This window comes from Folsomia candida, unplaced genomic scaffold (genome assembly GCF_002217175.1).
Source record: "Folsomia candida strain VU population unplaced genomic scaffold, ASM221717v1 Fcan01_Sc008, whole genome shotgun sequence".
In the NCBI taxonomy this organism is placed as follows: domain Eukaryota; kingdom Metazoa; phylum Arthropoda; class Collembola; order Entomobryomorpha; family Isotomidae; genus Folsomia; species Folsomia candida.
Window position 1 is genome coordinate 4,182,721 of NW_019091200.1, and position 16,613 is coordinate 4,199,333.

General features: G+C 35.8%; 4 protein-coding genes across 8 annotated transcripts; 2 read left to right on the top strand and 2 right to left on the bottom strand.

The window, feature by feature from the left end:
- Positions 1 to 429: 429 nt before the first annotated feature.
- Positions 430 to 1,827, top strand: LOC110852957. The gene is made up of 5 exons (XM_022101143.2): positions 430 to 642; positions 717 to 787; positions 868 to 933; positions 999 to 1,114; positions 1,520 to 1,827. The coding sequence occupies exons 1-5, from the start codon at positions 511 to 513 to the stop codon at positions 1,747 to 1,749; spliced, it is 615 nt and encodes a 204-aa protein (XP_021956835.1). The 5' UTR covers positions 430 to 510; the 3' UTR covers positions 1,750 to 1,827.
- A 111-nt stretch (positions 1,828 to 1,938) lies between these two features.
- LOC110852956 lies at positions 1,939 to 3,828 on the bottom strand. The gene is made up of 4 exons (XM_022101142.2): positions 3,598 to 3,828; positions 3,122 to 3,313; positions 2,701 to 2,984; positions 1,939 to 2,538 (listed from the first exon to the last, which is right to left on the bottom strand). Exons 1-4 carry the CDS (start codon positions 3,691 to 3,693, stop codon positions 2,133 to 2,135), a joined length of 978 nt encoding a protein of 325 aa, XP_021956834.1. The 5' UTR covers positions 3,694 to 3,828; the 3' UTR covers positions 1,939 to 2,132.
- Positions 3,829 to 4,111: 283 nt separating this feature from the next.
- LOC110853276 lies at positions 4,112 to 6,028 on the top strand. Of its 2 annotated transcripts, none has more exons than XM_022101528.2 (7): positions 4,112 to 4,394; positions 4,469 to 4,763; positions 4,832 to 4,940; positions 4,998 to 5,136; positions 5,209 to 5,275; positions 5,356 to 5,516; positions 5,606 to 6,028. In XM_022101528.2, the coding sequence occupies exons 2-7, from the start codon at positions 4,491 to 4,493 to the stop codon at positions 5,751 to 5,753; spliced, it is 897 nt and encodes a 298-aa protein (XP_021957220.1). In that variant the 5' UTR covers positions 4,112 to 4,394; positions 4,469 to 4,490; the 3' UTR covers positions 5,754 to 6,028. The 2 variants fall into 2 exon arrangements, with proteins under 2 accessions (XP_021957220.1, XP_035710216.1); XM_035854323.1 differs by having other exon boundaries at positions 4,114 to 4,394; positions 4,464 to 4,763.
- A 20-nt stretch (positions 6,029 to 6,048) lies between these two features.
- LOC110853084 (segmentation protein Runt) lies at positions 6,049 to 16,613 on the bottom strand. Of its 4 annotated transcripts, none has more exons than XM_022101315.2 (4): positions 15,658 to 16,613; positions 14,145 to 14,301; positions 13,939 to 14,052; positions 6,049 to 6,868 (listed from the first exon to the last, which is right to left on the bottom strand). In XM_022101315.2, the coding sequence occupies exons 1-4, from the start codon at positions 16,090 to 16,092 to the stop codon at positions 6,099 to 6,101; spliced, it is 1,476 nt and encodes a 491-aa protein (XP_021957007.1). In that variant the 5' UTR covers positions 16,093 to 16,613; the 3' UTR covers positions 6,049 to 6,098. The 4 variants fall into 4 exon arrangements, with proteins under 4 accessions (XP_021957007.1, XP_021957006.1, XP_035710214.1 ...); XM_022101314.2 differs by having other exon boundaries at positions 6,049 to 6,883; XM_035854321.1 differs by having other exon boundaries at positions 14,139 to 14,301.

Below are 16,613 nucleotides of genomic sequence, written 5' to 3' on the forward strand. Positions count from 1 at the left end.
AAAAACTTTATGCAGGACGATTTGTGCAGAAAACTATGCAGCATTATAGACATAAGATTCAGCAAAGTAAACCGATAGAAATTTTTTGCATGATTATATACAAAAATTATGCATAATTACAATATACATCGAACTTTTGTCGATTTCTGCACAGTGATTTTACTCGGAAATTCCATCTAATTTCTTCTATTTTGAATTTATCTGCATATTAACAAGTGCCATGGCTTTTGGAACCCTGTCCGATCATTTAGGTGATCATTTATAACGTCTGGAACTCCCAAACGGACGATTCGGAGATCAATTAGAATGTAATTTTGACACATAAAATCGATTTAAGGTTGGACCATGACATGGAAATATATTATCTCTTTCAGATAAGCATTTCGACAAGTTGCGTCAGTCACGATATAAAATGTTCCAGTGTCAAGTTAAAATTCCTCAATTAGATCGGATCAATTGTATTGATAGCATATTCAATACTGCATAATTTTTTGCAACAATTTGGCAAAAATGTTGAATACGAAAGGTTTAACAGTTTTGGTTTTGGTGGCCGTTTTGGGTGGAATTAATGCCCAAAATGGATCCCCATGTCACGCCAGCTTTTTCCAGTTTACACCCAGACACAACTTGAATATTTCAAGTGTGAGTTTTGCATAAAAAAATTGTTCGAAAATTGAGATTTGGTAATTTTGAAAATGAAAATTTATTTTCTTTAGTACATGGGAGACTGGTATATCCATGAAGTTGCAGGAAGTCATATTGGAAATTTCCCAGAACCTGACTGGAAGTAAGTCACTCTTAGACATGATGTGCAAAAAGATTTGCACACGTTATTTGCACACGTTATTAATTACCAATTTATTAAAGATGTGCCAAGCGTCACCTCCACCTTCCCAACGAGACGGATATTCTCCATCTCGAATCGACTGATACGTAAGCAGAGAAAATTATCAAATATGAAAACATTGCAAATTTTTATTCGCGAAATTTTTGCACAGCTTCGTCAACATCACGGATGGCGTCACCGTTGCTGAAAGCAAACTCGTCTCCGTTAACAATACCCGCAGCCCGTTCTCTGCCATGTGGCGTTTGAATTCGGGTGCCGAGGGCGAAAGTAAGTTACAGACACGAGTTAGGAATGATCTGTAAATGATGTCACCTCGCTCCACCCGTTACGCAAATTTTTAACGTGTGGCGCAAATGGGGCTGTCATGCAAGCTGTATAGCTAACCAACAATTCCCCCTCTTCGATGACATTATTTACGGATCAAGCACTATGCAAATTTTTAGGCCAGTAAATACTAGAATATTATGCAAATTTTTGCACACATTGTGCCTAATTTTGATAAATATTCGGATATTTATTTTTTGCAAACTAAATTAGTAAATTTTACAGAAATCTGAGTTTGCAAACAAAAGTTTAAAGTGTTGTTTGTACAAACTCAAATTACTTTATTAGTTTAAATTGTATTTATTTTTTTTTATTATTTTACTATTCAATTTTTTATAAATTTCTTAGTTGATACTCAAGTGATCGTGTTATTCGCGGATCTTGATTTTGCCCACTGGACGGTCGTGTACTCCTGCTCCATCCTCGGCCCGGATGCTTATCGCTATGAGGTCGTTTACGCCATGACCCGTGCACGCGCCATTCCCCCAGAACTCAGACAATACCTCAAGGCACTCATGGTCGGTCAAGGATTCAGAATTGGAGACCACTGGCCAGTCGATCAGGCCAACTGCGATTAAAAAATAAATGTCATTTTGTGAAATTCGAAACGTACAATAAACTAAATTTCAATGTGAGACTAAAATTGTTTAACAGAACAAAATTTTGTCAAAACGTGTTTGTTTGGTAGCATCCGCCTTAGAATCTTTGAATCATTCTTATAGTTCAAACTTCCTCAAAAAATGAAATTGGCGATTTAATCAAACAAATTTTGCATGGCTTATAAATTTTTATTTGTGAAATTCAAAAAATTATAAATATTTTTATAAATACATGCATAAGCATGTGGAATTCAAATTCTAGTAAAATTTAGCTGAAAACACAATTTATTTTGAGTGCCGCTTAAAAATAAACTTTGACAAAATCATCATATTTTTTTAACAAAATTTATTCATAAATATAGCTACCCTACTGAACAATAAATCCAAATGGCATCAAATGCAAGCTGAAAACCTAATTTTTCCATCAAATTTTTCGACGCGGTAGATTCCAGCTCGATTTCGACCAAGGGGCGCATGCGCAGGCGGACTAAATCTACCGCGACACGTTTCATTGCCAGCTCGGCGAGTCCTTTCCGCCGATAAGCGTCTATAGTATGAAGTGCATTTATTGTCCCTGTCGGCATTGTTATGGTCCAACAGATGGGTGAAGATAAGGTTGTATCATCAGAGAGAAAAATTCCTGCAGAGGGAGAATGGCGAATTTGGTCATTGACGTGAATCAGCGCCCCATCTGAGCCAAATTTCCAGACAGAATTGATCATAGGGGCGTGTTTGTCTGGAGAGAGGGGACGGATGGCGAATTCAGAACTATATTGTTTATGGATTAAATTAAATTAAGTTAGTAAAGATTTTCATAAAATTGGAAAAATTAGTAGATCCAGGACCAGTATTTTCTTATATATTTCATAATTAAAAACACATGCACAATTTCATGCGTTCAACCAACCCCTCACAAAAACATGCACCCACCTTTCGTTATTACTTTCGATATCCTTCTCAAATCCTAAAACTGTCGTTTCGTCCAGGAACATCGTCCAGTTGGGGTAGGCCACCATGTTTCTGTTATTAAGAGACGTGACCTTCTCGATGAAGGGAACATAGCGCACGTCCATTGTTCCAAACACAATGTCACCTTTATCCCCAAAGTCGAAAAGTGAGGAAAAGGCTGATATCAGGTCGGAATCGTCAGGGGATGGCGTTTCCCTCGAGTACATCAACGTATAGGAAAAGTTTGATGAATTTTTGATAATGTACTGGAGGAAGAATTATAGAAATTAAACCCGAAATATAAGGATTTCTCCGAAAAATAATTGTATCATAAATAATAGCAAAAATAATGTGTCGAAAATGAATACAAGCTTGGTAAAATTTAGAAAATGTAGAATTTTACCTTCGTATTAATTATGCACACCAAAAACAACGGTTTATCCAATGTATTCCAATCTCGATCGGAGCATAAAATTTGGGCATCTTTTTTACCACGCAAAGAACCCACTTCCGGTTCATAAGTAAAGAACTTAAAGTACGGAACCCGTTCTGGAGAAAATAATCCTCCCATCTTCACTTTCAGGAGATTGAGCATCTAATAAAAATTGTTAATTGGCGTATTTACAAATATGTTGATGATGCAAAATATTAACCTTGCTATTCACAAAGTTTATCTTGTGTTTAACATTACTTTAGCAATTCAGACATAAAAAAGTAAAAGTATGACCTTGGACATATCTAAAGATTTTTAACAAAAAATTAACAATTTAAGAAGATTACAATTGGCGTATAAGTTTGCAAAAATATTTTGTCTCAAAATCAGAACCAAACCAATACGAACTTGAACGAAATTAACGAAATTATCAAATTTTCACTTACTTGGACCGTTGATGGCATTAAAGTCTCCAAAACTGACACTAAATTTTCGACATTATTTCCCAACTGGAGCTCAACAAAAGAATATTTTTGTGCCATTTTTAGCAAAAATGAAAATTTATTTTTGTGCCATTTTTAGCAAAAATGAAAATTTATAAAATTTGTTCCGTACTGAAATGAAAATGAGGAATGAATAACTATTCAGCTGTTTGCGTATGCAATGATGGAGGTTAAACTTAATCAAATAACTGGCTCGTTAAATACACATAAATAAATGCCCCGTTAATAAATGATAGCTTTTATATGTGCCAAGCCATTGCCAAGCACATGAGATTTTCCATGCAATCCTTTACACATCATTATACGAAAAATTGCAATTATTTTTGATAAATATGCTATTTTGACTATATAAAGTTAACTGTTCTCGCTAAATGAAAAAAATAAATAAAATGGAAAGCGTACAAAAAGGTCATCCGATTTCTTCACTTTTTCTGTCGTCTTGAAATCATAAGGGGCCGTGCATACAGTATGATGGAGAAGGACACGATTTAACGATCCACTCAGAAATCGTCTAAATTATGAAATCATATTTACTCACGTAAGAAAGTGCGTTTAAAAAATTTCGACGCAATATGTGAACGTCCCCAAGAGCTTTGACCTCTGTCGTCTAATTTTCTCAGTCACCTTTTTTGTTCGGTCGGAGTCGGTCAACTTTTTTTTTCTTGTTCCGTCCTGTCGTTAAAAGTAAGATAAGTCGACACTTATTGGACCTTGTCATCTGGATAAGATAAGAAGATAAGGTAAGTTGGTAGGGGGAAGTTAGTTTTCATTTTTTATTTCTAATTGCGTTCAATTGATTCAATTTGTAGAGCAGCCCATTCCATATTTATTCTGCAATGGAGATTGAAATGATGGACAACTTGACGGCGGCGGCCGATAAGAACTTGAAGACGTTTGAAAACAAGGAAAAGATGCTGCAAGAGGTCGAATTTTCCCAGAGTAAGGATAAGTTTGAGGGAAATATGGTGGAAAGCGAGGAAGTCTTCATCCCCACCCCGGATAACGTCATGATCGAGCCTGACAATGACGAAAACATGACCGTCGAGCAGGACGAGGAACTCAATCGTCAAACCCAGTTTTTAGAATTGCTCAAGTGGGAGGAGGAAAGTGTGAGTGGGATTAATAAATAATTTAGTTAAGTAATTAAGTATTTTATAGTTTTATTTAATTTTTTCAGAAAGCATATCTCGATCTGCTGACCGCAGAAGAGTCCGGTCTTCGCCAACAGGTTGATGCAGCGGTGAAAGAGACGCACGGCCTGCTTGAACTTCAATCCAGCTTGGAAGGTTTGGTTTAGTTTACGATATTCCTTTGCAAATATCTGTATAATTTGTGTTTTTTAGCTAAGATCGAGGCGCAACGACAAGCCAGAGTAAAATTGGGGTTGGAAGAATTAACAAAGCGGAATACGGATAGGCAAAATGACTTGGATAGAGTGAAGGAGGAAATTGATACTATTCGGCTGGAAACTTTGACCAAGAGGTAAAATACATATATTTCAGAAGTGAACTAGAAATTTATAGACTAAATTGGGTAAACTGTTTTGTTTTTTAGCACGAAAATGCTACAGCTTCAAGTCGAGGACACTGCTAATATAGCCAACCGCTTGAAGCAGTATCGGGTATGGAATTTTTGTAGTTGGTGGAACGTTTTCATTTTCATTTTGAAACCGTATAAAGTTTTATGTAAACTTTCTGACAGGACCCTAAATCCGTCGCAAAAAGTTTAAAGGCCACAGAGGACGAAATTGTCAAAGTCCGTTCGGAAATTGAGCAGGTCGTCGAAGAGCAAAACCGCATAATTGCGGAGATGGCAGGATTGGATGAACAGAAAAACATGACTGCAATTTTGCAACAAATTGGGTAAGTTGCAAACAATTGTTTGATGATCGTTTTTAAACCTCAAAATTTCTGAGTTACGTTTCGTAAAATTTATTTTGTGAAAATTACAGCTCAGAATCCAAGGATTGTGCCGAAACCTGGCTGAAATCGGTGGCTGCTCTGAACGCTGAAATTGCCACTCTGGAACGTGAAGTAGGATCTGGATTTCGCCAATACGACCACGAAAATGATTGCGGAAACAGAGAAATTATTAATTAAGTTTCCCAAATTGTACCAGTTTTTCATGAAAATGAGCCAACATTTTTCAATGTTTTAATTCAACCTGGTTTTTATTTACGTATTTATACACGCATTTGAAATACGTTAAATAGTTTTTTGATTTTTAAAAAATTCATAAAATATATTTCTTTCCGATATCTATTATTTTTGTATTTTTGTAACCTTATCGTATAACATGTTTCTCCTTCGTTATACACAAATATGTAAGTACACAGTATTCTTGTTCCCGAATAATAAACCAGTCAGTTTAATAATAGCTTGTTTCTGTTTAAAGTATTACCTAAAATTAGTTAATTACATATTATATTTTGTTTAAAACTATATTTAATATGGTCTCCAAACCCCCTTCGTTGGAGCGGAGGATGTGACCGTGCAACTCTTTGTGGGACCGACGCCACCAGAATTGAGATCTTTGGGTTTAATACTCTTATTATTGTTGTTATTATTGGTACCATTTCCGGTCGGCGCGGTCATTGGGATGGACTTGACCTTCGTTTCCTTCCCGACATCGTCATCCGACCCATTTCCAGCGCTATCACTGCTTATCGTGCTGCTATTGCTAGGACTGGAGGATGACTTTTGGTGGTGATGGTGATTATGCGACGACTTGGGGCGTAAGTTGACATTATTATTATTATTATTGTGATGGGTGTGGCGATGATGGTGATTATTGTTGTTATTATTATTATTTAGTGAACTATTGGACCCACTTCCGTTCTGTGGAGATGTGGAACTTGGCGATCTGAACGTTCCTAGGAGTGGCATCGGTGGTGATGTGAGGTGTAAATGGGGTGGGATGTTGGCATGTCGTAAGAGAGGATGTGGCGACGTGAAACCGTCGGGAAGATGGTGCGAACCCAGGGTGGCGAGTGGGCCGGAAGGAGACGAGCCGGGTAGTTTGGGTAGTTGTGGTGGTAGTGGTGGTGGCGGGAATGGGGGTGTGGATCCGCCCGGCGTGGATGGAGGCGGGTGTGGATGATGCTGGATTGAGAGGAGAGCCTCTTGGCGACGAAGGCATTCCCAGTTGTACGCCATATATGCGGCGGCAGGGTCGAGCCATGGCGCCCCCAGGAGGGGGAACATCCCACCGTGACCTGGAAATGAAAACACTGCGTGGAATTAGTATGTAATTTTTTAGGGGGGACGGGATGCATTTGGGGTAAAATTAGCAGAAATTTTGATATGGAAAATTCTCTTAAGTTTAGAGTGCAAAATTGACAAAAGTATTTAGCATAAGGAAATTTTGATGCAACGTTAGTATAAACTTTGTTATGTTTACGAAATTCATAGAAATTTTATCCCATGAAAACTTCCTGCAAAAATTCCCCGAAATAACGAACATTGATGCCAACCCGGAACCTAGAATACATATTCCCCCATAAAAATCCTCCTTGTTTACATCTTTCCCACTCTTTGATTACTTTCACATTTTGTTTTTCCGTATTTTTAGTAATTTTAGATTTTATTACGCCTCTCGGAAAGCTGCCCACCGTACCGAAATTATTCCAAAAGGCGAACCGATCCCCCTGCCACTGGTATTGTAATTGTTTAGTCTCTCCCACCACCACCACTATACTACCACCACCACCAATGATACCTACTAAACCAACCAAACCAACGCCACCATCTGCACACATTCCTCCTCCGAAAACCGTAATTAAACCCGCACCACCCACATTCACGGGAGAAACAGGAGCAAAACAACGCCTTGTTTTCAGACGATTTTAGAATTCTTGGAAAAATACAATACTACAATCAACCATCCATCCAACTCGAACTGTAACCTCGTAAATGGTGCAGTCTGAAAACAAAACGAAATATTGTGATGATCAGCATGGTCATAAAGATCGCCATCATCGGCAGCTGGAAACCTAATAAACTTCCATCCCTGTTTATTTTACTTGTCGGCTACGATTCGAAAAATCTTTGATGATTTTCACATAAAAGTTTAATCCTGTTTCTTCTAGAAACTGCCTTCAACCTCCCATTTTTAATCGTTACACACATACACACAAGTCTGCCCTGGCAAAAAAAATCCGGGCATCATCGGATCGGGAAACATAAGATTTGTCTCGTCTACACGCTTTCATCCATGTTTTGTTTATCTACGGGAGCAAAGAAAGGACCAAAGTGTCCAAGAAGCAATGAATCGGAGAAGAAAAAGGAGAGATGGACATTCAGACGGAATCCAAATCCAAATGGGCCCGATTTTTATATATATGTCTTCAGATTTCGAAACGAAAATGTCCCACTCCATTTATTCCGCTCAATGAGATAAGAGATTGCCATGAACGGAGAAAGTTTTCCCTTTTTTTGTTACTGCCTTTCCCTTTTTTGTTACTTGGTTGGTTAGTTAACTTGGTGGTTTGGTTTGGTCTGGTTGGAAGAAGACTTGGCGAGGGTTGAAATAAATAGGATGCCAAAATTGCTCAACCACACAAACTGACAAACTACCCGGACAAGGACGAGGAACAAACGACCATGCATGGGACGATTCATATGATGTCAGGGAATATAAGAGGAGAAGGAGGAGACATATTTTTAAAGGAGGAAGTCACCTTAAAAATGTGGAAAGAGGGGAAAGTTAAGGATTGAGAGATGATTTTTTGTCGTAAAAATTGAGATATTATGGTCTAAAATGGGTTAGATTTTGGATAAATGTATGGTTTCCTTTAGGTCAAGATTTTGAATATTTTCGAAATTTTGGATAGTTTTCACGTCTTAATTCGATACTTTAAAGAACTTTGCTAACATTGACGTTAACAGATAAAGTTTTTAAATCCCCAAAAAAAATCGAAGTGCCAAAATGTCATTAAATGATTTCACTACATTTTTGGTTAAAAAAATTTTGAGGTGGAATTGTTCCCGAAATTTTTTCGATAAAGTTTATCCCATCGCGTTTGGTTTAGTTAGCTTTTGTTGATAAGTTGTTCAGGAAATGCTGCCCGTCTCGCCTGGATTGGATTGAGGACAAGGAGGAGAGGAAGCGATGAACGGCCGTAAAAAGGAGACATTTTTGGCACCGCGACAAACCACGCAAAACTCCATCCATGGTTTTCCACCTCGTTAAAGATGGCAACTAGTCTAGGAGAAAATTGTTCAGTCCAGTGAGTGTGTGTGGTCCCACTTCCGGCCAAGAACAAGAAGAAGAAGACACAATTCCACTGAAAAATCCAACCTCGGACAAATGTCTCGAAAAACTGGGAAATGGCAAACCTCAGGGAAAATGGTGGCGTCACGTGAAGTGAAAGTTATACAATTTTGGAGATATTTGACTTTTAATAATATTGAGAAGTTGGTATATAGACTTTGTAACGCGACAAACTGTGTAACGTTTGTAAAATTTTACTGCAAACTTTCTAAAAAAATTCTTGATTTGTGAAATTTTGCGCTAGATTTGTAAGCTGATTTTCCTTCATAATCTTTGTAAACTAGTGGAGTCATTTTTAAGATGGATTTTACTCGGTTTGTAAAGAATTGCTTCATTATTTCACTTTTAAATATGCATAAGAAGGTTACAAAATCATACTCAAAAAGTAATTGGCTGTAGCTTTAAAGTATACAAATTATACATATTTACTGACCAGGTTTTGCATATTTGAAATACCACATGCAAATTCATGCACAAAATATTCTCAACAATTTGGACCAATGTCTCTGAAATTAAAAGTTATTACGAATTGGCGGTACTACATGTTCCTTGTTACAGAAATATTTACAAACACGTTGCCGCGAAATTCAAATTTGTTACGAATTCGTATGCACTAAAGTAGCCCGAATTATTTAGAGTGTGTCCAGCAATCGTAAAAAGGAGTGTTTTTTGGTTTTCCAGAAATGCGTTTTTCCACATCTTTCTCCTTTATTATACAACCTCGTCGTAGCGATTCCGTTCTCTGGTTCCAAATAAAAATGAAATGGGTTGAAAAAACGGATGGACAATTGTACTTACTTTCCCCCCTTCCCAAAAAGCAATATCAATATCCATGCCAAATTGCGAAACTAATAATTCTGTCGTCTTCTCCACATTTATCTCTTTGCCCCCATTATACCATTTCGTTAGACCAAAAAACAACCATAAAATAAAATAAAATGAAATAATCCTAACCAAACTGTAGCATTTTTCAGTTGCATGTTTCGAATTACAATTTGGTTTTGGTCTCGTGTAGCATTTTATGGGATGAGATTCCGTTAATTAGTCGAGTTATTATTATTACTGGTACGATTACAATGGGGGAAATTGTTTTAAAGGGAAAAAATAACTAGGGCTGAGAGAGAAATCGAGAATCGTAGAATTTTATTGCGTTGTTTTTGCCTTTGTCAGACTGTTTTAATTTCATGGCGAGAATAGAATAGGGTTTGGGTCATTTATTCGTAATTCTGCTAATGGTTATTGTTATTGGGATAGTAGTGGCAGAAATGGGGAGGAATGACGAAGGGTTGGGTGGGTTTCGCAAGATTGGATTTTTTTTGTGGGAAGGGTTAATTTTGAGTTTTCGAAATTTTGTAATACGAAAAAACTAACATAATTTTTCGAATTTATGAAAGTTGATAAATTCTGGGGGTTCAAATTTACCTTGAGGCTTAAAAAATTCACTAAATCGAAAATTCAAATCCCAGTTAAAAACATTCGCAAGATTGGATTTCTTAGTGGCAAGGGTTAATTTTCAGAGTTTTCGAAATTTTGTAAAAAAAATATTTTTCTTCACCTCCGAGCCCCCAAAAATAAAATAAATCACAAATAAAAATCCCACTCAAAAACAACGCCTCTAAAAAACCCACACATTTTGCACCCTGTCCCAAAAATAACAGACATACTTATTTTGCTATGGGTGGGGTTAAGTTAAACCAGTGACAAAAAAATTTGCCCTCTCCATCACTCCAACTTCTGGGTGTGGCCACAATTGAATAAAATGGCATTTTCTCTCCATAAATATTTTGGAAAATTACTCAATTTCAATCCCAATTTTTTCCCCTGCTCCATTCCACTCGTGGTCTGGTTTTGGTTTGGTGTATCTCTGGTCTGGTCAAAATTTGGGGTTGGTTTGGTCATGCTGTGCCCACCAATTAGGGCGAGGAAGCCGCTTTATTTTATTTTACGAAAGCAGACAACTTGTCCGACAATTATAATTATACCCACGAAACCAAATCCAACCAAGGTCTGAAGCCCAGGCAGAAAGGAAACGGTAATGTTTAACGACTTCCCTGAATTTGAGAGAGACCTTAAAACTTTTTTGTTAAACGATGAAAGAGCAGGCATGGTAATTTTCCTTGGTGAGGATGATGACTTAATTACTTGAGACACGCGATAGCCATAATATCCGAGGAGTAAATTGTAACTCTCTCAAGGTGTGTTTTTGTTGTAACCTTTGACAATCGGATAGGTATTTAAGTATGGTTTGGTTTGGGGTGAAGAGAGAAAAATTAAAATTAGTCGCCTAATTTCAACGAATCTACTTTCTTTCGTGAAAATTTGGAGTCACAAAATTATTGAAATTGACGGAAAGCTTTACCAACATGTAACTTATCAAATTTAAAGGCTTTTTGATACTATTTGTTACTGAATAAATTCAAGTGGATGTTAGTAATTTTGTAAAATCTGTAAATTTATATTTATTTACAGTTTGTAAAGATTACGAATGAAAATTAGGTGACAAATCTATTGTAAGCTTAAACTGATAAAATAAGTTTACACAGTTTACTCGGTGTTTATTAGTGCGAATTCTCGAATATGCGAATCAAATTACTTTAATTACACCCTTCTATCTATCACATGATTTTCAACCTTAATCCCTACAAATTTCGCATTTGACGAATAAGTTTACCAAATTTTGACTTTCAAAATTTCTGTTCCTGTAAAAACCTCTGCTTTGAAATAAAAACATATGAACACATCTATTTTCATACAAATCATAAAACTGTCACGACCTCAATAAATAATGGTGTTAAGTATCAATCCTGAATTTAGTATCCTTTTCATCCACTTTTTCACCTTATCATCATAAAAATATGTAATAAAAAAGGAGTAAAATACATACATTCTACGTAAACCTGTAAACTCGTAAACGGTAAATTTTTACCCCCCGATTTTGTGGAAAATTGTAAAAAGTAAGCCCACAAAATTTACTAGTTGATTATACATTTACCTTCATTCATGTTCGTGTAGTTTGAGAGAAAATCAAAATTTTATTTTACAGGTTAAACGTTAAACTGACTGGGAAGAAAACGATAAAATTGAATCGTTCACCTTTCCTACCTTTTCAAAAGGCAATAAACTTAATTGTTTCCACTTTTACAAGAAGAAAACTTGTCAAACTGTGAGCTACCAGATTTTACTTGGGATTTTATTACCCCATCGAAAAACCGAGCAGCTACCGCATTTCGTTTTTACTCACATGACATAAAATAAAATGATCCGCTAGGTTTAAATCCTAGTCGTTTACGGACTAAGCGGTTCATTTAAAGTTTTAGAATTTTGTACCATTTACATTTTCAAAGTAAAAAATAAGGGTCAGAACTAAACTACCTATTTTGGTAGGTAAGCACTTATCAGTAAAATAAGTGGCACCAAAGGCATGTATAAATTGGAACGATTGGGTAATGGGAGACTTTTTAGAATAAAATTTGAGATGAAAAGTGAATTGAAGAAAAAAATTATTTGTAAAATGGATTATGTAAAATTTTGTCTATGAATCTATGAAACTCATTTTTGATGAAATAATATCTTAAATATTAAACAAGCAATGCAAATATGTACAAAATTTGTTGTCGGGCGTCAAGCTATGTAAAAAAATCAGTAAAAATCAGTTTGACCCTTTCATCGATTTTAACAAGCTTAAAGCTCAAAATGTTGAATTTGGAAAATGTGACAGGCAGCAAATTCTAAAACTTGTCCTGATTTTTCACTATTAAAATTAACACCAAAATTACCATTAAAACTAGAACACCTTTTTCCAAAGAACAAAACATATTTTAAAAATTAGATTAAATCACAGAGAATTCTTTTCATCCAAAGTCGATTAAAATTTGACTTTTTACGGATAAATAAGGCTTGTTTAATATGTAAGTAAGCGCACTTGTTAATTTTTGGCTTATTCTAGAACTCAGCGCTTTTTACTTGTTATTAAACGAGACCACCCCCACACGCCCTCCTGCCTCTAAAGATACAACATAATCCTCTAATCCCCTCGTGAGAAGGACCCTTGAACCTTTAAACCACAAAGAAACCCTCGAGTAAAACAATTCTTGTTTTCCATTTCGTTTTCCAAACCAAGAAAGAGTGACACGAATTTAGCTCAATAATCCACCTGTACTTTATTACTTGATATGTAGGCACACACCACAATTTTGTCTACCTGTCCACTTAACCGACTAATTGTACACCCACCCACCCACCGGAATTTCACACCGTCATAAATAATAAAGATGTAAACTAGTTGTAAACCTAGGAATATTTTGTCATGTGGAATTATATACTTTGTCGGACGGAAATGTCAATGAATTTGTGGATGATTTGTATATATTCCAGGAATTTCACACTTTTCTAAGATTTCTATACGTATGTTTTTCTGGTAACGGGATTCGCTTTGAAATAGTGGAAATTTTTGCGTGGAAATTTATCGAATACTTCCAGATTTTGACAAAAACATGATTCACTCGGATGTTGTAAACTTGTATTACACATTCTTTTTCAAAATAAAAATGACCATCGATCTGTGTAGGTTTACAATACAGGGATTTGTAAATAAGCGAATTTTGCTTAATAAACTGAAGTATGTTACAGTAGTGTACAAAATATGCGTAGTTTTAAAGACGCAAAAGTATCTTTTTAATGAAAATATATTCGTGCATTTCATAGGTTGTTGAGTTGTGCGTCGATAATTAAAAATGTCAATTTGTATGAATGACCTAGTTTTACAGTTACCCAAAACTATACTAATTCGGCTTTTTAATAGGTTATGTCAAGAGTTAATTAAAATTTCAAATACAAAAATTCAACGAAATGACAGAGCAGAATTTTAAGTAATAATTCCATTCGTTTTTTAGAACGTGCATATTTCCCATGTGTAAATTTTATCTTCGAAAAATATTGAAGTGAGACATTTTTGCATCAAAATTTCCCTAAAATTTTCGAATTTTATCACAAAATTATGAAATTAACACTTACTTGTTTTCGTTCTTGGTTCTCGTGGTCCATCCACCGTGACTTTGATCGCTTTCATGTAACTTGCCACCATAACGGGTCTCGCCTGCACGATGATCGTCAGAGAGAAACTTTTCCCTGTAAAAAATAACAAGTTGTTTTTAGAAATTTCTGAAAAACATGGGAACATATTGTATGCAAATGGGAATAATAAAATCGCTAACCCTTACCTCGTCCAGACCTCCCGACGAATCTGAGATCGTTAAATTTGGCAATATGGTTTTTCATGATGGCCGTGCAATTTCGCAATTCGCCACAAAAATTGTCGTCATTTCCGGCCTTGACAGTGACAAGGGTGCCATCTTCAATCTCATCCAAGGCTACGACCTGGAATGAAAATATGAAATAAAAAGTGGGCAAATTTGTAAAAAATAGAGTTAAATTATTTAAAAGTTTTTGGACACTTTTAGTCTAGTTATAACGTCATCATTAAAATTAAATAAATTTGGAACGCATTCCATTAGATTAAGATTCAGAACTTTTCCATCACGGATTTGGATTTTTGAAAATTCTTTTTAAAACTCGAGATTTTTAACTATTGTCAAAACTTTTACTAATTTAACGTTAAACATATTGATGTGAGATAGGAAAGGGTCAATGGGGTAGAGACAATTAATTTATCTTAGGTTGTTTATCAATAATCTTATCTAGAAACTTGAGAAGAAGCGTATTCATTTGGTTCTGTTTGGTATTAAATTAATTTCTCGCAAACTTTATGGATGTTTATCAAATTTTTAATATTTTAAGCTAAACGTCACGTCGGTATGAAAATTTACAATGTTTACGACCTGTTTCGTTTTTTAGTAATAATTGAATTGTCAATTTGTTTGTTCATGAGAATCAATTTAAAAAAATCGCATAATCAATTTACTGATAAATAAATACAAATATTTCCCCATTAAATATTTTGCGCACTACTTTTTAATTGAAATTATCATATCATTTAGGGATAGCTAGATAACTTTGTTACCTCTTTTTGCAGAATGAAAAGATGCACTAGCAATGTCAGGCTAAATAAGTAGCCTGAAATTCTCCTCTGAGATTTGTATAGCCTGTGTAATCTTGTTAAATTCACAAAATTTCAAAGTTTCACACATGATTCAATTGAGTATAAAACTATAAATTTATTTTTAAAATTCTAAACTTTCACAAAATAAAGAGACGCCCTTGATCTATGTACATACGGAAGTTTCCGATACATTTGTCACCTCGTTTTCTTTCATAATTTTTCTGATTTCTACTTTATGATAAAATATGGGAGAAATAATTGTATATTTGAATTTCGAGTAATTCTTACTAATTTTGTACTTACGTACAGACTTTGTCGAGCACGTTGAAGATATCTCAAACTTATTTTCATAATTACACATTTCAAGAAAAACTGGATTGGTGTGCAAATCCTACAGTTTAATTTAACCTCGAAAGCAAAATAAAATATAATCTGCGAAACTTCCATTACAATTCTGGTACAATTTTTATAGCAAAAATAAGTCCAGTTTCATAAGTTTTATGATTTGACTGAAGTACAAAAATCCTCCTGAAATTCTGCAATGCTACAGCATCGCTATTAATATTGTGTGAAACCTAATCTCACAATGTCTTCATCTAGATCCGATCTCCGCTAAGCATTTATCCGCTCACTTATCAATCCTCTTATAAAAAAATACATCAAATTCTTCTCACCTTAAAGGCAACCGGTAAACTTTTATTCGACCTCCAATGTGTCGGTAACGCACTACAGAGCAAATTAGGACTCCCCGTTTGCACCAATTCGCCCCCACCGTTCGCAAAGTCCATATAATCCTGGGGAAAATAACCCCCACCGCCTAAACCACCCCCACCACCGGGATGTTGCTGTTGCTGCTGCTGCTGGTGAAAGTGGTGGTGTCCACCATTTTCTAAAATTTCGGTCCCCATTTCCCCCGAATAACCGAAATCAAACCCTCCCAAGAAGGTGGATCCTCTTAAAAACTGAGTCTCGTGTCGATTATTAAGATGACTTTCTTCCTCCCGTTCGACGACGTCACCATCGACGTCAACGTCAACGTGATCGTCGTCACTGTCTCTGTCCACTTGTGCTAATTGCGAGAGGAGCGGATTTTTGAATGGAATATGCATTTAAAGTCGGACAAAAGGTAGTACTAATTTTCGGGGAGGAAGGAAACTGACATGGTTTTTATGTCCAACTAATTTTTATTTCAGTTTAACTTTCTCGGAAATTTTCAAATTTTGTAGGATTGTTTTGTAGGATTATTTTGTAGGACGATAACGTCGCACTTTTTTACACCAAAAATTTCATATACTTTGTAACTTTATCAGGTATCATTTATTTAAAATCCGCGTACTGTGTCCACTTCGATGATGGCTATTTTAACCAAAAACCACACAATATTTCCACTTTTTTAAAATTTTCCAAAAACTAAATTCAGATTTTTTCACCACTTTTTTTCCGTATCTCTTTCCACCACAAGAGCAAGTACACTGACGACTGACGGCAGGATGGGAAAAAGTCCGGTTTTTGGTCTGGTACGAGATGGAAAAGTGAAGTAGGAGAGAGGATGAGAGATGTGAAATGGTGGGGTGTGTGTGGCGGTGTTGGTATCATGTCCTATGGCTTCCATACCGTGGTTGAAGTCGTG